This window comes from Callorhinus ursinus, unplaced genomic scaffold, assembly GCF_003265705.2.
Source record: "Callorhinus ursinus isolate GAN/ISIS: 27379988/994484 unplaced genomic scaffold, GSC_fseal_2.0 scaffold3, whole genome shotgun sequence".
Classification (NCBI taxonomy): domain Eukaryota; kingdom Metazoa; phylum Chordata; class Mammalia; order Carnivora; family Otariidae; genus Callorhinus; species Callorhinus ursinus.
Genome location: NW_027397065.1, coordinates 18,061,819 through 18,085,489, shown reverse-complemented (window position 1 = coordinate 18,085,489; position 23,671 = coordinate 18,061,819). Strand labels below are relative to the sequence as shown.

Here is a 23,671-nt window from a genome sequence, read left to right as displayed (position 1 = left end):
AGGTGTAGATAGTATCTAGACATCTGAGACCTTAATTAACTTTGCTAAAGGTAGTCCAGACACATTGTTTTGAAGTTTTTTATAATCAATAATTAGATTTGAGGAAGTAGTTTCCTTAATAGTCTGAAGTCTTATGAAACGTAACAGCTTTGTGTATATAGCCCTATTTACACAGCAAAAAAGGAAATATGTGTGATTTATATTATGTTCCTTATCACAAGACACATTTAATTTAGGGAAAGATTAACATCTTGAAATGTTGATACAGTTTTAAAAATGTCTTCGTTTAAAATATATTATTTTAGTATGCATTAGTGTATGTTCAGAAGGCAAAGAGAATGGATCCTTTGAAAACCTAATCGTGTCATGACATGTCACTCCTTGGTTCCAAACCTTCCTGTTTCAGTCACAATGAAAGCCAGAGTCCTTATGATGGCTTCCAAGGTTTAGCCCCAATCACTTCTTCCCCACCCCATCTGCACCGCTTCACCTGCCTTCAACTCCTACTGTTCTCCAACCATTTCATTCACCCTAGCCATTCTATTCTGCACATGAGACTCCCTCCCTTATCTCCTTCAGGTCTTTGCTCAAACTCAGTGAGGCCTTTCCTGTCCACCATTTTTTGATGAATGAATGGAAGAATGAATTGTAACTATTGCATAATAGTGTGTGTGTTTTTTAAAGATTTAATTTTTATTTATTTATTTGACAGAGAGAGAGACACAGAGAGAGAGGGAACACAAGCAGGGGTAGAAGGAGAGGAAGAAGCAGGCTTCCCGCTGAGCAGGGAGCCAGATGTGGGGCTCGATCCCAGCATTATGGGATCATGACCTGAGCTGAAGGCAGATGCTTAACGACTGAGCCACCCAGGCGTCCCAATAGTGTGTTTTTAAATTGATTTCACAGGTAGAAATTATTACATGAATATCAGCATTGCTGATCTTAGCTATGCAGTATACAGCAGAAAGAATATCATATATAGGTTTTAAGGATTTCTAATTTCTGTATCTTCAGTTTTGGGGTAGCCAAACCAAACAGATGGTTATGTTGCCACGTTAATGGCCGTGGTAATGGGGAGGAGGCCGGTGGGGATTTCTGTTTCTAGGGAGCATGACAGGTTAAAGTCGCACCATGATGTTCAAAATCCAAAGTATTGTATTTGTGGCTGCTTGACTCTTGGCAGTCCAGACCTAATCCGGTTTGGTAGTCAGCAAAGGAAGAAAACCGGCAGGATATTTTCTGGAATGATCTCCTGATGTAACTGTGTTTACAGCTTTCCTGTCAGCACCCAGAGGGAGCTTTATGGCCACCAGACTCGCAGCCTCTGGTTAGTTCCCAGGCCCTGGGCTCTGGGAAGCAGCGCGGCGGGCTGAGGGGCTTCGCGGGGTGAGCCGGCGGCGTCCGGGCCGGGCCGCACGCCCGCGCCCCGCAGTCCAGTAGACCCTCGCGGCAACAGGTGAGGCGCGGCCGAGCGCCAATCACCCCGCCAGCGGGCCCGGCGTGCGCGCTCCGCGCTCTAGGCGGCGGCAAGCTCGAAGAGGAGGGTCCCCGGCGGCACCGGCGGCGGCGGCGGCGGCAGCGGCGGCGGCACGGCGCTTTAGCGGTGCAGGAGCGAAGGCACCGAGGCGGGAAGTCTTCCCGCACGGGGGCGCTGCCACCTGCGCGGGGGAGGAGCCAGAGGGGAACCGGGTTTTTCTGCCACTAGAACGCGCTGGAGTTGGGAGAACCCATCCTGACCATGAAGGGCGGCAAAGGCATCGAGAACCCGGCTTTCGTCGCCTCCAGCCCAGACACCCCGCACCGTTTGTTTGCATCGCCCTCTCAGGTCGAGGTCTGTGACTTGTCCGCCAATACCCAGAGACAGAATTCGCAGCCACAGGAACCTCAGAAGCCCCAGAAGTCACCGGAGCCACCCCGGCCTTCGGCGGATCCCGCTGTCTCCCAAGAGCTGTCCGTTCCAGAGCCGCTGAACGAGTTTGAGGAGGGACCCTGTGGGTGTGGGAACTTACAACCGCGGAGTCTCCAGCGCTGCAACACGCCCCAGGGCTTTCTGCTTTACTACTGCCTTTTGGCCCTCACGCAAGGTAATGGCCAGCGCCCGCTCGAGAGAGGACGGTGGCCCAGCGAGGGCGAGGAGGGGCGCGCGGAGCTGGTGGGGCGGAGAGGGCAGGTGCGCGCCGAGCCCGCATGGTAGACGCGCGGGGCGAGGCAGCCCTGGCCTGGGGACTTGCAAGCGCTCGCACACACGTCAGCTGGGTCAGGCATCGCATTTTAGCTTTTCCTTTGTTGTAGCAACTTTTAAAACTTGCCGTACGAGCTTTTCTCCCCCCACCGCCTTTTTTTTCCTTTTGTGTTCTACCTCAGTTTACTCGTTTCGATTCCTTAAAGGAAGGTGGAGATTCCTGGGGCCTTCCTTTGGGAACCGTTTACACTGGGGGTATCCAGTTCTGTGCTACGGAAGCATATATTTTGCTAAGCTCCTTACTAAAGGTTGTTTTTTTTTTTTTTTTACATTGTTCTGGAAGGGAAGGATTAATTTGCAGGTGAGTTAGGTAAGGTAATTCTCAAAGGAGAAACTTGTGGTTAGGTAGAAGCATTCATGTTTTGTGAGTATATTTAGTTTGCGCTGTGTGCAGGTAGAGGTGGAGCCCAGTAAATGTTAGCAAAGGCTCGAGGCGTTGTTGAAGGGTGAGGCTTTTGAAACGCAGAGGAGTTGTGCAGTATCTGTTTTGTTCCAGGATCTCTTTTAGGGTCTCTTGGGAGTTACTGATAAAGTCCACGTTTATACCCTTAGGAGTTTGCAGTCTAAACCTGGTTTGCAGGAGTGAGTGGTATAGAGTAGAGGAAGAATGGCTCCCAGGAAAGAAAGCGTGGAGAAGGTAAAAGCTGTTGCTGTGTTGCCTAATGCAGGGGGTGAAAGAAACGGGAAGTCACACTAAGGTAACAGACACATTGAGGAGAGGTGAGCATTAAGATGGAGCATCCTGAAGGAAATGCTGAAGGTTAGTTAGAATTTGATGGTATGTGATATTTTTTGGTCACTTGAGTCTTATTTTCAAAGTATTTTGTAAAGAGAACATCCAGGGCTGATGGAAAGAAGTGTAATCCAAGAAATATGTTTGAGGAGGGGGATCTTTTTTAAGATTAACAGAAGAGTAAATCTAAATATATTCTTTCTGTTCTTACTCCCGCTCCCCTGTCTGAAAGGAACTCAGCGCCCCTTGCTTTTGCACATATTAGGTGTTCAGGAAGTAAGCACTGATTGAAGGTCAACTGCAGCTCTTCTGCCAAAGGTTGTTTTGTGCTAAAAATTTATTTCCATTTCCACGTTTCTTGTCCCCACCCAAGTTCGCCTTCTCTCAGTGTCTTGGTCTTAGTTGTCCAAAATCCGTGATCAAACATTTCAGTGCCAAAGGAATGCGAAGTTCAAAGAAGGTGGACACAATTAAAATTTCTTGTTTTATCTTAAAACATATTCTGAAATTTCTGTATTCCAGAACACATACATCTAATGTAAAATATTGTTTAAAATTATTAGCAAATATTATTGACACTCCTAAAAAGATGTGTCAGTTTTAGCCTAGAGCCACATCTACCCAGAGGTCCCCAATTTAAGAAGCATAATCCTAGATGAAGGTGACCCAATAAATTCTTGCTCAGTTTAAATCTGAATTATTACCATTTAAGTTTGAATTATTACCATGTTTCTCAGACATGATCCCTGGGAGGTCCTTTTCCATGGTATATTAAGAAGTGTTTGGGAAAAACAAAAACAAAAACCCAAAGCTTGTCAGGTTAGTTTACTTAGCCCAGAGTTTCTCTTAGCACTTAACCTCCTAATGTGCCTCCTATTTTCATGTATGTATAATAGAGACATATAGTATGCAATTTTTCATGAAATTTCCTTTTTTAAAGCAGAGTTCTTAGAACTTTTGCAGCATAGAATTCAGAGTGGTATTCATAGGCTTAATGTACTAAACCTCCACAAGAGTTTATAAATTTCTTTCTCAGAGAAGTACCAAAAAGACAGTGAGTTTTCATGATTGACTTTTAATCAGTATGGCAAGTGTTTGTTTTGGGAAGTTGATTTTTTTCTGGGAGGTGGAGTTGATTTTTGGATGGGGAAAGTTTTATATTCTCAGGTAGATTTATCTCATAAGCATGTCATTCCTAGGTACATTAGACACTTTACCTTTAAATTTTAAGAATTGTAAATTGTCTTTTGACTTATTAAACTGGCATAAAAGTAAAATCATGTTAGGACTTTTAAAACTTGTTATATCGATTTTCTTGAAATGTATTTCCAGTTAACAGTCTTGATAAAGCAAAATTTAAAGTGGTTGTAGAAATCATGTCTTGTGTATACTCTGTTAATTAATGAATGAAAACAATTCATGGCATCCTCTTAAGTAAAGGGGGTAACTAGTTACAAACTGTAATTTGATCAGATGCTTTTTATTTTCAACTTATACTAATGTTTAGACTCCTGTAAATTTAATCTGTATCTGGACAAAACGTTTTTGTTAAGTCAGTCACAATTAAATTTTCAACTTTTCCTTGTTTACCTTATATTCTTCCATCATAGTTGCAATAAACAGATGAAGTGTGTATTTTTTGTTTACTTTGCATTTGATTTAGAATGCCCGTAGTTGAAATGACTCTTAGTGTTTGTTTATTTTTGCTCTAGCACCTTTTAAATTATAACTTTAATGTCTATAAAAGTGTTAGAGGAAAAGAGGTTTGAGAGATCAATTTCACGTTTCATAAGACTAAGTCAAGGATCTCTAGTTATATATAAGTATGTTTAATAATTGAACAACCTGGGCAGCAATTGGGCATTACTTTTTTTTTAAACATGTTTATTATTTTTTTAAGATTTTATTTATTTATTCATGAGAGACAGAGGGAGAGAGAGAGAGAGAGAAAAGCAGACTCCTAAAGAGCAGGGAGCCCGATGCGGGACTTGATCCCAGGACCCTGGGATCATGACCTGAGCTGAAGGCAGACGCTTAACCATCTGAGCCACCCAGGCACCCTGGGCATTACTTTAATGACCAGTGGAGTCACTTGTATTTTTGTACTCTTCTGAGTGAGGTCCATGAGTATGCTACTCTTGGAGTCTCTCTAGTGAACTGGCTTCATGAGAATTTACCAGTCTGATTTTGTTTGTCATATAGAGAAAAATGAAGTTAGCTACAATTTAGTATGTGGTAAGCATCGATTTTATTTAACAGCTGAAAAGTCACAAGTGTACCATTTAAAAGCAAACTGATTTTTAAGGAAGTATGTTTGAGTTGCTAGCTTTGAAACTTTGGGACTTTTAAAATTGGTGCATTAAAAAAATGTCAAAATAAATGACAGTCAAACTTTAGTCACAACCAAACTTTAGTACATTGTGTTAAAAATCATAATCCATATGGTGAAGTTAATAAAAATCATGCACATACATTTTCTTTTCTCTCTTTTAGGTATTATAGTAAATGGCCTCGTAAATATTAGCATTTCCACTATTGAGAAGCGCTATGAAATGAAGAGTTCTCTGACGGGCCTGATATCATCAAGCTATGATATCTCCTTCTGTTTGTTATCTTTATTTGTGTCATTCTTTGGTGAAAGAGGCCACAAACCAAGATGGCTTGCATTTGCATCCTTTATGATAGGACTGGGAGCACTTGTATTTTCAATGCCAAAATTTTTTGGTGGAAAATACCAGTTGGGGTCCTTTTTTGAAGGTAAGTTTCTGTTGTGTTTTTGTTTGTTTTAATTTAAGAAGTACTCTAAAACAAGGCCCTTAATTCTATATTGCAACTCACTTGTGCAGGTAAGGTAATGACTTAGTCTCCTCCACTGTTTACTGTTTGTTTTGATGTGAATTGTGTGAAGTAGATTACAGAGATTGCATTATTCATTGCTTCAGTCATTATTCACATTATTAATCTTCTGATACTCATTCTCCAAATTACACACAGTCCTCAAAAAGCAATGATCAATTTTCCTTTGCACTTGTAACCTCATTGGGGTTCTAAGATCTATAGTTTTCCCCTTTGTGTGTGTGTGTGTGTGTGTGTGTGTGTGTGTGTTTTAAAGATACTATTTATTTATTTGACAGAAAGAGAGTGAGAGAGAGAGAGCACAAGAGGAGAGAGGGTCAGAGGGAGGAGCAGACTCCTTGCTGAGCAGGGAGTACAATGCCAGGATCCCTGGGACTCTGGGATCATGACCTGAGCCAAAGGCAGACACTTAACCAACTGAGCCACCCAGCACCCCCCCAAGCCACCCCTGCCTTCTGGTTTTATTTGCTGTGCTTACAGCTCTGCACCCTGGACATGTTGATTCCCGATTCCTGAGATAAAGAGAGATGAAATTTATAGAACTGAAGCTGGCTGTATTTATGACTGTAGTTTAGAGATTCAGAACTTCATGAGTTACCTAACATGTTGCTCTGGTTAGTTGAAAAAAGCACATTGTCCAAAGGCTCAAAAGGAAATTTGACTGTATTTCTACTTTTTTTTTCCTCCCAAGGAATCATTTTCAGTGGAAAAACAATTATGGTAGAGCCAGAGGGATGTGCTAATGAGGACCTTAACATTTTTATTGTCTTTCCTGGGATTTTTAATAGCAAATGTTGAGAAAAAGAGGGCTATAAAATTAACTTTCAGGAGTTAGGTAAGTGAAGAAAAGGCTTAGGGTAAGAAGAAAGAACTGGGGCCTGCTGCAATATAGGCATTATTTTTAAAAAGTTAAGGCCGTTACATTTGTGAGTTTTAATATTGAAAATTAATACTAAAGTGTTAACATTCCTAAGACCAACTTCCAAATTATAGAATGACGACAAATTGGAAAGTATTTTTAACAATTTAACAATAATATTTTTAACAATTATGCATTGTGGTTTTAGGAGTATACTTATTAGGTAAGCACCCTTCATTTTGGAAATAAAAATAGAATATACAAGCATATAGAACCAATAGAGGGTTTTTTTTTTCAAAGATTTTATTTATTTATTTGACAGAGAGAGAGACAGCTAGAGAAGGAACACAAGCAGGCGGAGTGGGAGAGGGAGAAGGCTCCCTACTGAGGCTCTCTACTGAGCAAGGAGCCAGATGTTGGGCTTGATCCCAGGACCCTGGAATCATGACCTGAGCCGAAGGCAGATGCTTAACCAACTGAGCCACCCAGGCGCCCCCAATAGAGGGTGTTTTTAAAGTATGGTAAGGGGGGTGGGGGGGTGGGTTAGCCTGGTGATGGGTATTAAAGAGGGCACGTTCTGCGTGGAGCACTGGGTGTTATGCACAAACAATGAATCATGGAACACTGCATCAAAACTAATGATGTAATGTATGGTGATTAACATAACAAAAAATGTAAAGTAAAAAAAATAAAGTATGGTAGAGTTTGGAATAAATGAGATAAGGAAAATATGTTATCAGTGCAAAGATCACTTATATAGATTCTAGTACATTATCTAATATTGGACAAGATTCTGTAAGGCCAATGTCACGTAATTTCACTGGAGGTAGTTTTAGGAACAAGGCACACTAGGCTTTAGTATGACACTTTTGAAATCTTAACAGTAAGGTAAAGTCTAAACTTGAGTCTGTCACACATGAAACATGATACTGATTCTGTGAGAGCAAAAATATTGTGTTTATTGCATTTACGTGGTAATCTTTGTGCTAAATCAGATTCCTCACTCTTCCAGCTGATCAGATGCCCTACTTGTTCTTAAAGTATATGAGCTTTGATAAAATCTCTGACTCTCTAAACTAAAACATAACACCTGTTCCAGTACCAAAGTCTGATCTCTCTTCAGCAATTTTCTTAGGTTCATCTCTTGCCATACACACTTTGAATTGCAGCTAATCTGAATGATTTATAATTCTCAAGGGGAAATGGCCACAAATTAAGGTGTGTGTGGGGGTCGGGGGCAGGGATGAAGCCAAGAAGATTGCTAAAACCAGGTCACATTATGGTGTACTATGTAAATTTTCACTAAGTTCTTTTTGATAAATCTTACTGATATTTTTTATTATTTTAGTTGAAGTAGATTAGATAGAGGAATTGGCTGATTATGAGGTTTTTAGTCTAAATTAGACTCATAGTTTAAATAATAGCTTATCATTGGCAAATGGAAACAAAAACTCAGGTTGCCCTTATGTTCTGTCATTCATAAAATGAATATTGATATGGATTGTACATGGTGCTGAGATAATAACAGTGAAACAGTTTCATGCCATCAGGATTTTATGTAGTGGAAGAAAAAGAAAGTTGATAAACAAACAAAATAATTGAGGATTAAAGTGAGTGTATGAAAGGAACAAATAGTATGAAGTAATAGTGTATAAAAGAGAAAATATATGGGCAAACGAAGGCCGTTGTGACAATAACTGGGTAATGAGGAACCAGCTTTGAAAGATGCTTTCCAGGTTGGAGAAATACATGGTAAATGGCCTTAGGGGGAAAGAGGTTGGTAGGTTTTAGGAATTGTCGCTTTGGCCAGCATGATCAAAGCAAGGGAGAACATGGCATGAGATGAATTGGAGAGACAGGTAGACACCAACATGAGGCATTTAGATTTTCCTTTAAGTGCAGTGGGAAATCATTAGGAAGTTTTTCCCCCCCTTTTTTTTTTTTAAGATTTTATTTATTTGAAAGAGAGAGAGGAGGATGCACATGAGCAGGGGGTGGGGGTGGTTAGAGGTAGAGGGAGAAGCAGATGCCCCACTGAGCAGGGAGCCCGACTACACAGGGCTCCATCCTAGGACTCCAAGATCATGACCTGAGCAGAAGGCAGACGCTTAACTTACTGAGCCACCCAAGTGCCCCGAGAAAGTTTTCCAAAGAGATGTGCATGAGCTTATGTTCTGATATCATTTTGGCTTCTGTTGTTCTGAAGGACGAGAGTAAATGGGAAAAAAATCACCTAGGAGTTTTTTTTACTAGAGTCCAGGTGAGAGATAAAGTTGGTTGGACTGGGCTGGTATCAGTAAAGATCTAAAGGAATGATTGATTGATTCTCAATGTTTTTTCAAGGAAAAAGAGATAGGACTATTTGGTAGATTGAATATGAAAGAGGAATGAGTAATGACTCCTTGATACTTGGCTTGACCAACTGGGGCCATTCACTAGCATTAGGAGTGGAAATCAAGAAATCAGGTTTGGAATTAGTGTGAACTGAATATTATATATCTATCCAGTGTTGTAATATGTATCTTTGAACATACATGTTTATTATATAAGTGTGCCAGTTACTCTTTAGCTTTCATCCCTAGAAGTGCTCATATTAGGTTTGAAGGCCTTCCTCATTCTAATTTTTGATAGATAATGCCACACTGACTTTTAGGAAGGGATGTACCAGTTACTCTCTCACACTTAGTATATGAAAATGCCTAGTTGCTATTTTGAATTTTTGCATTTTTTTCTCCTGAAAGTTTTCTTTAATAGGAATGTGCCTTTGTGGTATGTATGTGTCGTGTTAACGGTATAACCAATACAAAATTCAGGACTAAAACCACATTACATATCTAAAGGAAAGGGACCCAGGCATTTAGAAACAGAAGGAATGCTAGAAATCATAAATTCCTTCTTTCATAGTGCAGAACCTTAGGGTAAGAGGTGAAATAGTGATTTCATAGAGAGGTCAGTAACAGCTAAAACTAGTACTAGTTTTTAATTTTTTTGTTTATTTCTCATAGGTTTATTAACTATATTGAATAGTTTCAATATTTTTACGAATTTATTTTTTAAGTGTTTACTTATTACATAATTATTTTTATGAATTTAAACCACTTCCTGCAATTTCAGATAGCCAGTTATAATGATCTATACTTTCTTAAAAACAAGGAAGTCAATCCACTTTTGCACAGTTTGGACTCTATAACCAAAAAGCTTAATGATTTGTCCAAGTCTAAGGGGAGTATACAAGAAAACTGGAGATCAGTGGGCAAAGAAACAAAAGAGTTGAAAACTCCCTGTAAATAAACTGGAAACAAAGGCATGTACAATCTTGTTAGGTAATATAACATAAATAACCTAAAGAACCTAACACTAAGAAATCATTTTATTAATTGAAATTATACATGTAATTTAATTTGAAAATGACATTGAGAGCATTTTTCCTTCGTGTGTTTTTTTTTTGTTGTTGTTGTTGTTTTTTGAACTTGAGAAAAGTCAGGGCTCAGTTTGGATGAAATCATCTCTATAAAGGGAGATTAAAGTAATATAATATAGTTGGTAATTAAAGGAAAACAAAATGTGAAATATGATAAGCATGTATAATTTCCACAGGTGTTAGAAAAACACAAAAGGATGTCAAGAGTTAGCAAAAGGTAGAAAAGTGTTTGAAAACAGCTTGAATTTTCTATTCTGTAAAAATTAAAGTAGGTTTGGAAAAGTATTTTTTTAAGGGAAATGCTTATGAAGACCTAAGGGTTAGGTGTGATTATCTAACTTTGGAGATAATATTTATCAAAGGGAAGTTTTGATTGTTACTGGATACAAAAAAAGGGTAGAATTAAAATTGAGAGAAATGCTTCTCAGGACTAATTTTTATATATGTTAGCCTGAAAATAGAATAGTGTCATAAAATATTTTCAAGTAAATAATATTTGATATTTACTTTTGATATATTTTAACTTGTTATAATATATTTTAATATAACTTTGAAATATTATAAAAATATATTAAGTAAATCTTTACCACATAACATTTTGTTTTCCTCCAAGCACTTTTTAATTCCTTGTGGATGAGCGTTAATTTAATGGTGTTAAGGAAAATAATCTTTTTGTCTTTTTGAGACCTTGGGAGGGGGATGATTAGTAAAAACTTAGAAATTATGGGTAATTATTAAATCCAGTGAAGCTCTTTTTCTTTATTGACCAATAGTTGGATACCTTTTCTTAAGTTGTATTATTTTCATGTTTCTCTTTTCCATTCCTTTCTCAGGAAAAGGTAGCTCTCAACACTTTACATTTACTTCAGCATTAAATTTCTAATGTTTTAGATTGGTATTTCAGGAAGAATTCTGTACCAAAGGATGTTAGTTATGCAGTGACTATTTAAAATTTTGAACTAGGAAAATGATTAGCGTGGGACTCAATGTGTGATTGAGCTTTAATTACTGTTTTGTCTTTTATCTTGTATTCATAAGGACCTTTTTAATATGGAATACTTGTCTAGATTGGAGAAGACATAGGGCCAAGGATCTTACAGTTTTACGATCACTAATTTAATACAGTATACTTTAATTTTGCTGGGCCTCTGAGTGTTCTTTCTTGATATTCCTTCTTCCTTATAAAGAATCAGTTTTATTTTTCTTATATTTCAATTTAATTATAACAAATGAATAAAAAGGAAAGATGATATCTTAGAAGATGTAATGGTGTAATAAAACAAATAATTCAAAAGATTTTTAAATTCAATATATACAATAAAAGATCTAGAACTAAATTTTAGGGATGGTCAGTGCTCCAGATGAAACTAGCACAGTTTTTAATATCCAAGGCACTTCGGACTTCCCCAAACTTCCTAGATTGTATGAGTTACCCTGGATGCTTGCTACTGTCACTTAATGTCCCTTGGGGATCCTGATTCAGTAAGTCTGGAGTAGGACTCAGGAATTTATATTTTTTAAAACTACCCAGGTTATCTTATCAGTCCATTTGGGGAAACATATGTCCAGTTTGGTGCTTGATTATTTTGTACTGTTTCAGCTGTGGGCACAGAGGTTCTTTTCATAAATAGAAGTTTCACAACTGTCATGAAATACTAGATACTTTAATGCAGCCAGTTTTTTTGAAATTCAAATGACCAAGCTTCTGAAATAGAGGAAACTAACAGAGAAAATTAAGTAGGAAGGCATGTGTCAATGAGTTGTTAGCACAAACTCATTTCTGCTCACAGCTATGATTTGTAAATAGAGACTTAAAAATGCATGCCCTTGTGCAAAAGAATATAATGTCCCAGCATTTCCCAAAGTATGATCTGCAGAGCACAGTTTCTGAAGATATTAAGAATATCTTAAAAATAAGTTCCATGGTTCAATGAGTTTGGGAAAATCAAAGTTAAGGGGTGTCTCTGTTGCATCCCTATAAAAGTTAATGCAGTTTTGAATCTTTAGTTAGAGGATGTGATATGTACCAAAGGACTCCACTGCTTGCCCCTTTACTTGGCTTCTAGGGCTTACGTCATGTTTTCTCCCCCAGATAAGTGTTTTGGTGAACAGGCTTTGGGAATACCTGTTCTATGCTATCTTATGCCATTTTGAAAGCCCTTGTTGAATTTAGCATCTTCATTATGGCCAGCTTTAGAACAGCATGTCATGGATAGTATGTGTTCAAGAAAGGTTTGTTGAGTTGTCAGATACATTAATGAATGAATGGATCCTTTCAAATTAGAGGCATATTAGGAGTCTAATGACTTCCTTTCCACAGAAGGCAGTAAGAGCAGTTAATGTCAGATAGAGGCAGTTTGGGATGCTCTGTTCACATTTTCCATAAACCTGGCCTAAAGAGTAATGGGGCGGTTTCTTTTCTTCCTTTCTTTCTTTCTTTCTTTCTTTCTTTCTTTCTCTTTCTTTCTTTCTTTCTTTCTTTCTTTCTTTCTTTCTTTCTTTCTTTTTCTTTCTTTCTTTCTTCTTTCTTTCTTTCTTTCTTCTTTCTTTCTTTTTGCCACTGAATTGGGCGGAACTGTGTTATCAGAGGCAAAGTAAAGACGATCTTTACATGTAAGATTTGGGATCTGAAAAATTTGCAGTGCGAAAAAGGAAGCTAAAACAAGAAGCATATTCAGAAATAGTAACACAATGTTTTGATATTCTCCTTTCGGTTTTTGTCTTAATTACTTGCAAAACTGGATTTCCCTGTGTAGCTACCATGCTTCTAAGGTGATGCTAAAATGGCAGGAATTTTTCTTGATAGACTATTAGTAGGGATTACCCTTATTTGTTTTCATGTATAAAATAAAAGGAAATGCTCTGATAAGGCATTCAAGTTGACCATAGGCATAGTTGTCTCTTACTGGTATAATGTATGGGAGGTAATAATTAAGCAATGCTTTTGTCGCTTCCTCAGAAAGGTTGGTAAAAATGTGGTTTGTGGCAAGAAAGAAATGAGGAAATTCTGTTTTCTAAGTCACTGGTCTTAAAAAATGCACAAAGAGCCACTGTGTGTTTTAATGTATGTTTTCCCTTTATTTTAATAATATTAACACATTACATTCAAGGAAAGTATGCAGGAGTATAGCAGGGATATTAGGGTCAGACAAAACTGAATCTAAATTTTGCTCAAACATTGTGTGATAGAGCTGTGTGGCCCTGGACTAGCTTTACTATAAATTATGATGATGATAATAACTCCTACCTCATAGGAGACTGTACATGTACAGTGATAAGGCAGTGCCTGGTGTATGGTAAGTGCTCATTAAATAGTAGCAATGAATAATGATGCTCATGATAATTAAGTAACAGCTATACTAATGTAAAAAACTACCTTTCTTGGGGCACCTGGGTGGCTCAGTTGGTTAAGCGTATGCCTTCAGTTCAGGTCATGATCCCCAGGGTCCTGGGATCCAGCCTTGAGCCTCGGGCTCTCTGCTCAGTGGGGAGCCTGCTTCTCCCTCTCTCTCCACAGCTTCCCCTGCTAGTTCTCTTTTTCTCTGTCTCAAAAGAAGGAAACAAAACAAATAAAAAACTACCTTTCTTGGTTTGGTTAGTTATGGGCAATGGTAATTACAAAATCATATAAACAACTAAAAATCTTTCAAAATGGTACATATATATTTTTTTCCTTTGGTAGGTGTCACTTGATACTGATGTATCTCAAGTCTGGCTAAACACCTCCAAAATACGATATTAGAGAGGGTTATAATTAGCTATGTTTCCAGGATTATATTCTTAGGAGATGAGAAGGTAAGTTTGTTTGGTGTAGCTCAGCTTAAAATGATCCACTCAAAATAGTATACTAAAATATTATCTTTTAAATAGTCAAAGTGCCTATTTAAATATCTTTAATTTTTTATCTGCTTTTAAACATGATACATCCTTTGCAAGCCATTCAGAAGATAAAACCAAAACCAAAACCAAAAAGAAATGGAATAAAAGGAAAAATGGTGAATAAATGGAACAAAAAAGGAAGGAAATAAGAAATTTTTTTCTATTTTTTGTTATGTTAATCACCATACATTACATCATTAGTTTTTGATATAGTGTTCCATGATTCATTGTTTGTGCATAACACCCAGTGCTCCATGCAGAACGTGCCCTCTTGAATACCCATCACCAGGACAACCCATCCCCCCACCCCCTCCCCTCTAGAACCCTCAGTTTGTTTTTCAGAGTCCATCATCTCTCATGGTTCGTCTCCCCCTCCTATTTACCCCCTTCATTCTTCCCCTCCTGCTATCTTCTCATTCTGCTTTTTTTTTCTTAACATATATTGCATTATTTGTTTCAGAGGTGCAGATCTGTGATTCAATAGTCTTGCACAATTCACAGCGCTCACCATAGCACATACCTTCCCCAGTGTCTATCACCCAGCCACTCCATCCCTCCCACCCTACCCCTACTCCAGCATCCCTCAGTTTGTTTCCTGAGATTAAGAATTCCTCATATCAGTGAGGTCATATGATACATGTCTTTCTCTGATTGACTTATTTCACTCAGCATAACACCCTCCAGTTCCATCTACGTCGTTGCAAATGGCAAGATCACATTCCTTTTGATGGCTGCATAATATTCCATTGTGTATATATACCACCTCTTCTTTATCCATTCATCTGTCGATGGACATCTTGGCTCTTTCCACAGTTTGGCTATTGTGGACATTGCTGCTCTAAACATTGGGGTGCACGTACCCCTTCGGGTCCCTACATTGTATCTTTGTGGTAAATACCCAATAGTGCAATTGCTGGATTGTATGGTAGCTCTATTTTCAACTTTTTGAGGAACCTCCATACTGTTTTCCAGAGTGGTTGCACCAGCTTGCATTCCCACCAACAGTGTAGGAGGGTTCCCCTAATAAGAAATTTTTGTAACACAACATAGATTACCCACTGCTAATATTGTTTAGCCTTCTTAGTGAACATCTACATTTATACATGTATTCACAAATAGTCACACATAATACACACATTTTCATTATAGTCATTAATACACGCTCATGCACAATCCACACACTCTTACTAACATTTATACATATTCATACATCTTACATCACATTTACACATATGTATTCAAATGTAAATTTTAAGGAAACACATTTTGAATTTCTAGATATCCACTTTTTCTTTAGGAATATACATTGGATATTGTTATATGTTAAAACAGTTGTGAATTATTTATACTTATATTCATTTTATAGATAACCTTTTTAATCAGCTCTCTTTTGTTATGTTTTTTATTAATACATTTTTCTGGTTAGAGAAGTTCTGTGGGTCATTGCAGACAATTTGGACAATAGAAAGAAATAGGAAAAGAAAAAAATTTTTGTTGTTTTTTCTCAAGGAAAACAACTTTGGGACAGTGTTAATGTTTTTAGTATGTCTCTTTCTTATCAAGTTAATATTTTGTATAGTTTGCAAACCTTGAGCATTCTTATGCTTGCATAACATTCCATTTTAAATTTTCACCATTCTCATAAAGTTGAATATTTATATTTAAAAAGTTTTCTATTGTAAATTACCTCATGCTAACATTGTTATGTTTAAAGATTTTACTATATTTTGGTAATTATACAGTATTTAACATTTCGGAATTGGATTTTTTCACTCAGGCTAATTCTCTAAAAACTCATCAGAGTGGTAGTTATCAATTATTCATTCCTTTTTATTGCTAATTACTAAGTAGTTCATGGTGTGAATATATCATGCATGGTTTGTTTAACCATTTACCTACTAAAGGACATCTGAGATGATCCCTTATTTGGCTGTTACAAATAAAGTTATGAACATTTGTACAGATTTTTGTGTGAACATAATTCCATTTCTCTAGGATAGATGCCCAGGAGCAAAACAGCTGGGTCATGTGGTAGTTTTATGTTTATTTTTTTTGAGAACTGTTTAACTATTTTCCAGAGGGACTGTACTATTTTATGGCCCACCAGCAACGTATGAGTGATTCCACCCTTGCCATCATTGGGTGCTGTCATTATTTTTTATTTTAGCCATTCTGATAGGTTGCGATGAAATCTCACTGTGGCTTTAACTTGCATTTTCCTAATGGCTGATGATGTTGAGCATCTTTGCTTGTGCTCATTTGCCATCTATTTGTCCTTGGTGTAATGTCTGTTCATGTTTTTTGCCCATTTTCTAACTGGATTGTTTAATTTTTACTGTTGAATTTTGGAAGTTGCTTATGTATTCTAAGTCCTAGATCTTTGTCAGATAGGTGATTTGCAATTATTTTCACCTGATGTATAGCTTATCTTTTCATACTTTTAACAGGGTTTTTTTTTATAAGAGCAAAGGTTTTTTAATTTTGATGAAATTCAGTTTATCAATTTTTCCTTTTATGGATTATATTTTTGTTGTCAAGTCTAAGAATTCTTTACTTGTCCTAGATCCTAAAAAAAATGTTATTGTTTTCCATTTTTGTGTGTGATACATTTTGAATCTTGACTCTCTTTGTATTCCCATTAGCACTAGCATTCTCTATGATTTTCCTTTAATACTCCAAACACATAAGAGATATATTTGTCACAATTATCATACTGGTTGGGAAAGGAGAAAATACGTAGCAGTCACTAGTTCAGAGAAATCCTGAAATCCCACTGGGAAGATGTTATGCTTGTTCCTTGAGTAAACCTGCTTCTTGGGAGGGGCTCAGTGTTCTCTGTTGGTCCTTTTTATTGTCTGTGGCTATATTTGAAGAGGGCAAAAAGAAAATATACTCCTTGGATGGTTAGAATCTGTATCAGCCTCTTTCTTACCTGTAGAAATTTGGGAACTAAGGGTTATTTTCATCCTCATTCAGTCATAATCCCTCTGAGAAGAGGCTGGTGGGTCATTTGGTGGTGCAACTGTTTCAAAAAGCCAGTTTGTTAATCTAATTGATTCAGGTGTATGTGCCAATAACCATACTCATAGTTTTGTTGTATGTCTTATCTTTCTTAACCTCATGCCTCTCTCTGGACTTAATTAAGCATATCAGACTAATGGGAGAGTCATACCCTTAGGTACTTTTCTCTAAGCCGTATTTTCCAATTAAAAGTATTTGCTTGGTACCATCTTAATCCATTTAATGGTATTAACAATGAGTGTGACCAGAGCCTTGTTTTTAATCCATGACACAATCTGTTTTAATTGACCTTTGTTGCTCACAAAGGACTTCTGAGTTTTATCTTTTATAGGATTTGGATGAGAAGCAGTTGTCTCTTCCAACTGTAAACTCTAATCATCCTGTGCCCTTTCATTCCATCCAGAATACTTGGCACAGATCCACTGACCACCCATAATGTCATTACTGTCAGTTATTTGGGTTATTGGAGAAGATCAGAAAGGCAACGACCCATAAGGCTCTGTAGGATGTTAAAATATGTTACTTAAGAAAGAGTTTCAGCACAAACTTGCACCATTGTTTAGCCTATTATCTGGCATAGGGTAGATAGTAGATATTTGTTGAATAAGGAGAGGGACACTCTATAATGCACAGACGAGCCCACCACATGAAAGAGGACAGAAGGGAGGAAGGAACTGTTTCAGAAAGTTAATGAATAAACAAACTTACAGGATTTCTTTATTGAAATAATTCTGAACTTCCTGAGTAGTACTAAATTGTTCATGGGATCCCTGGGAATAATGTGAAAAACATTTCTTTCTTGAAAAATTATCTGTAGCCATGCTATTTTCTTTTTGTAGATTGTATTTCCTATTATCTCCATTTTGTTACCAATCTGGTCGTGTTTCCAATTTCAGTTTTATAAGAGCAATTAATTGCTATAATAAAAAGTATTTTACCTTTTGTCTGAGTTTTTAAGATAGACTCTGGTATTAAGAAGAGGTCATAATAACTATATAAAATAGAAAATATTGGTCCTTCTGTTTTTACTAAATAAGACATTTTCTAGGATACAATTTTTGTGACAGAATTCTGGTTACTTCAAACTGAAATATTCTCTAGTCCTAATGTAGCATTTAAATTTCATTTATTAGTGCCCTTAATTTATGATTTCTATCCATTCTTTTTCAGATTAATCTGTTACACTCTGACATTTCCATTTCGTTTTTTTAGCATTTATTCTTAATTTCTTTTGTTTATTTTTATTGCTATAATACTTAGAGCATATAAATTTTGTATTTGTCAGGTTTTAATTTTTATAATGTCAGTTAGTACTGTTACTACATCAGACTGAATTTTTGGGGAATGTAAGGGTTATAATTTATTCATCATTTTCAGTAGCTAAAATAGTAGCTACTCTGTCGAATTTTAATAAATTGAGTTAACCAGGGCTTTTTGCTATGAAATTTAATTGATCTTATATTCTTTTTTAATATTTTATTTTATTTATTTTTTAATATATTTATTTATTTAAAAGATTTTATTTATTTGAGAGAGAGAGAATGAGAGACAGAGAGCATGAGACAGAAGAGGGTCAGAGGGAGAAGCAGACTCCCTGCCGAGCAGGGAGCCCGATGCGGGACTCGATCCCGGGACTCCAGGATCATGACCTGAGCCGAAGGCAGTCGCTTAACCAACTGAGCCACTTAGGTGCCCTTTATTTATTTATTTGACAGAGACACAGTGAGAGAGGGAACATAAGCAGGGGGGAATGGGAGAGGGAGAAGCAGGCTTCCTGCTGAGCAGGGAGCCCCCTGCAGGGCTTGATCCCAGGACGCCGGGTTCATGACCTGAGCCAAAGGCAGACGCTTAACCAACTGAGCCACCCGGGCACCCCAAATCTTATATTCTTATTGTAACCCTTGTTTTTTGTAAATTCAAAAAGACCTGTAGGATATAAGTTGTACTGGATATTCTTCATTTGTCCATCCAGATCCTGGGGAGGTAGAAACTACATGGCTATGCTAACCTTCAGAGGCAAGGTTGGCTCCATTACACAAATAAGTTTCAGAAACTGAATTGACTTTTTTTTTTAAGATTTTACTTATTTATTTGACAGAGAGAAACACAGCGAGAGAGGGAACACAAGCAGGGGGAGTGGGAGAGGGAGAAGCAGGCTTCCTGTAGAGCAGGGAGCCTGATGTGGGGCTCGATCCCAGAGCCCTGGAATCATGACCGGAGCCGAAGACAGACGCTTAACGACTGAGCCACCCAGGCGCCCCTGAATTGACATGTTTAAGTGGGAAAGTTCTAAGTCTTATGGGCAGAAACCCAATCTGAATCAGTATTGTAGGGTTTCACAACCCTTTAACCAATTCCCAGATCTAAGCTAGTTCACAGATACAGAATTCATTATTGATAGGGAGGCTAGATATCTTTGAAGAGCTTTACAACAAAGCCAGGAGTATGTGATGCTTCTCTTTTCCTAAACCTATCCTAAAACCTTTTATCCAGTGTTGAGGGGGAAGGGTAGTATTCATACTCATTAGAGGTGATTAGATAATGGCTCTGAACTCACCTGATCTCTGGAGTTCTAGAATAGTGCCATGGTCCGCTGGTAAGAAAGGGACTTACAGAGGTCCAATAATGGACTTGGCCCCAAACTGCTCTATATCACAGTGAGATATCCATCCTGTAATTTCCCCTAGTCTTAGGATATAGAAAGGGTATAGATATATTAGCTGGTAGAATCTCCACACTGGTTACCTGGCCTGTGGATTGAGACATATTATTGTAGGAAGAAATGATTAAAAACCTGTGAATGAACTAGTAAACTAGAAGTAATACTGTATTCTTAAGAGGATTATGGAATTTTGTGATGCCATCAAGATTTGAAAGATATTGGGATGGTGAGTCCTACTACATTTTCACTTTTTTTATGAATTTGGTATAAATGAATGATAAAGTCATGGAAAAATGACTTTAGATCATTATAAATATAATCAAAATTATAACTACTTTTTTATTACTTTATAAAGTATACATAATACTAATTATAGCCATGTTTCCAGATTTGGTACCTTTTCTGGAGCAAATCAACATAGACCCTGATATCTAATATATATCTATTGATCTGGCACATGTTTTGTTTCACTTTTCAACTGCAAAGTAATCAAGATGACTTGCTTTTCTGTGGAGGAACAAGCGTATACCACCATTGTCTTATATCAGTACAGCATACATCGTCTTGCTCTTTGGTATAATATGGTCTCGAGCAGTGGTTCTCAACTGTGGCCCATTTTCTCTTTCTGGAGACATTTTTTGATTGTTATGACTGGATTGGAGGGTGCTACTGGCACCTGGTGGGTAGAGGTCAGGGACACTGGGAGACATCCTACAAGACCTACAGGAGGGGCCCTGCCACAACAAGGATTATCTAGCCCCAGATTGACATTTGTGAAACTCCAGTCTAGAGGTACCATGATTATCTTACTATCCCACAGAATGTCATGCTGGATTTTATCTTGATGGTATTAAGCTAATTGGACTTGCTTAGTTGAGTATTTATTTATTTATTTATTTATTTATTTATTAAGGTATTTTAGAAGCCTTAGTAAAGTATATGCACGCTAGAGAAAAACCACAAAAATATCAGGAGCCTACCATAACAGTGTGGCCAAGGCCATGTTATAGTATCCACTTTGCATGTTCCACATTCTGTACTTGAATAGCCCTTGGTGTATCTTTTGGGATTTGGGAGACCTCACCTACCTCATTTATATACATTAATCTAACATATTTATTGGTTAATGCCTAATATTGCCAGAATTGGGTAGGAACTGAAACAAGGTAAAGTTCTTGCAGCAGGTATAGGCAATATTTTTGGCGGACAGGCAGGATGTAGGAAGCCTCTGACAAGTCTTCACAGGGAAATCACTGTGAGGACCCCTAGGTTTTTGTAGTAAGACCATGCTTTCTTCTGCTTACAGTATTCTCCATTTGAAAAGCAACTCTTGGTTTGGTACTAGATGTTGGTATATTAGACATAAACATGATTATGATCTGAACTCCCCATGATGAAGTATGTGTTATATACTGTAACAAATCATAAAATTAGACATGTAAAGCAATATTTTTTATTAAATGAAATGGTAGATACAAGTAGGTTTGGAAAGCACAAGTAAATCTATAGGCAGGCATCTCACATTTGTACACTGCTTGTTTTTATTGCCTTGTCTATGAACTGAAAGATATTTTTGTAACTTGTTCACTTGAGGATATCCTTTGTGGAAGAGGTTCTCAATCAGAAAGAAAAGATGGTCTGTACAGGGAATGTCATTCAGTGTCTTGTATAATTGTACCATGTAAAGAGTGGCCATAATGACATAAGCATGGATTCGGAAACATGCCTTTCCTTCATCAAGACTGGTCTAGCTACCCTCACTGCAGATGGACTGCTTGACTTACTAACTATAGGGGCCAGTTCTAAGAGCTTCTGATATGCCACCTTTCCCCAGGGCAACCAATATACCCAAAGGCAGTTAAAATATATCTCAACTAGTGGCAAAGTATCCTCCTGACTTAACCATATATTCTAGATATGAATTTCTTTTCATGCCCTCCATGTCTTTACCAACACTCAGCATTATTTGACTCCCAGAATGTCTTATTCATTATTATTATATTCTATACATCACTTCTGACCAAGAAACTTATTTTGCATCAAGAGAAGTATAGTAACGAAGTCCTGCTCACGAAATTCACCTATATGTCTTACTCTGTACCCTAAACCCAGAAACCACTGACTTGCAGGATTGGTGTCCATTGCGTTGTAATTTGCAGGATAAAATTTTCTTAGAACATGGTATATGTGTTAAATAAGGCAGAAACCACTCTGTTTTGCTGGATCCTTTATAGCCATAATGCTTAGGGTAAGGAGCTAGGAGTGGCAAAGGATTTGTGCCTCTTCCTACTGTATCTAAAAATCCATTTATGGAATTTTTGCTTTCTGCCTTGGTTTTGTTGAATCCTAGTCCCCAAGGGATAAAAACTTTCATCAGATAACACAGTCATTATTCCCTTAAAGTCAAAGCTGAGACTGTACCCTAATTATATATTAGTTATATTATATATATTAATATATAATATATATTACCCTAAATATATATTATATATATATATATATAATACACACATACATATATATAATATATATAATTATTTTATCTATTTATATTAAATAATCAACAGGAAGAGAGGGTGGTCACTGAACTGGCAGAAATGATAGGTCTTAGTTACTCAGGGGAAATTGGGTTGCTTCTATACAGTGTCCCCCCAGAATATATTTTGGACTGAGGGAATTTACTTGCAAGCCTCTTAATACTCCCACAACCAATAGTATTGTTAAAAGGATAACTGTGGCAACCAAACAGATAAAAGAGCTGAAGACTTGAAAATGCTATGTAAAATCCCAGACCAGTTGAGATATAGGCAGGAAGTAAAGAGAACACAACCTGGATGATAGGAAAGGAAGTGATGTTTGTCAACTCAGGCTTTCTGACCAGCTATAGAAGGAAGAACTATAGAACTTGTCAATTGTCCTACTGTTGTTTTCCTCTACCCATTATATGAACACCACTGGTGATGACCAACCTTTCAGTGTTGGTTTCAGGTGGGATAATAACTGGATTGACATCACCCTAGGATGATGTTTTGGTGATAGATTCTGATGGATTTCTTTTGTTGAAGATAATGTTTTTCACCTGGACAAAGATAAAAATGGATGCTAAGATACCAAAAAAACCCACCAAAAATGGACAGTGCTGGATATCCTCTCTTAGTCCTTCCAGATCTGTCATTCATTTTATCACCCTGTTTTATCACCCTGTTTAATAGAATAAGCCCCATGGACTATGTTGCCTTGGCACTTTTGCCACCAGGTTTCTAGTTGGGTTTAGCCAATGGGAGATTGCATATGGGAAAGAAGGAGGTTGTAGTGCCTATTTTCCTGGTATGTTCCCCACCAGAGTTGGTGCAGAAGTTGCTGTGTGCCTTTACCTATGCTAGAGTTTTTGCAGTGTTTTGGTAACTGCCTAGTGGTACTGGTACGTAAGGTTTGTTGCCTTTAACTCTGTCTTTGTAAAAAATCCATATCCATAAAAAATGTTAAATTCCCTCAGTAATCCCTTTTGTCTGTATTCTACTGCAGTCTTATCTGATACATAAAAAATAATCCATACATATTTTCTAGCTTTAATCTTTTAAAAAATATTTCTTTTTTTTAAGGATTTTATTTATTGATTTGACAGAGAGAGACACAGCGAGAGAGGGAACACAAGCAGGGGGAGTGGGAGAGGGAGAAGCAGGCTTCCCGCTGAACAGGGAGCCTGATGCAGGGCTTGATCCCAGTACACTGGGACCATGACCTGAGCTGAAGGCAGACGTTTAACTGACTGAGCCACCCAGGTGTCCCTTAAAAAATATTTCAATTTAAAGTTCCTCCTTACAAATGGCTGCCTTTTTTTTTTTTTTTTTTTAAGATTTCATTATTGAGAGAGAGAAAGGGAGTAGGGGTAGGGGCAGCGGGAGAGAGTCCCAGGCAGACCCCTGAGCTGAGCACGAGCCCAATGTGGGGCTCAATCGCATGACCCCGAGACCAAAACCCAAGCCGAAACCAAGAGT

General features: G+C 37.6%; 1 protein-coding gene across 5 annotated transcripts in view; it reads left to right on the top strand.

Moving 5' to 3' along the window:
• Positions 1-1,696: 1,696 nt before the first annotated feature.
• Positions 1,697-23,671, top strand: part of SLCO4C1 (solute carrier organic anion transporter family member 4C1) — a 74,124-nt gene continuing 52,149 nt past the window's right edge. For 4 of the 5 annotated variants that reach the window (XR_012376946.1, XR_012376948.1, XM_025866845.2 and 1 more), the window contains exons 1-2: positions 1,697-2,084; positions 5,469-5,732. Coding sequence is in view for 3 of the 5 variants with exons in the window: in XM_025866845.2 (XP_025722630.2) it covers positions 1,739-2,084; positions 5,469-5,732 (610 nt within the window). In the remaining 2 variants the exon portion in view is untranslated. The remainder of the gene's footprint in view (positions 2,085-5,468; positions 5,733-23,671) is intronic. The other variant, XM_025866844.2, reaches the window with a different exon arrangement.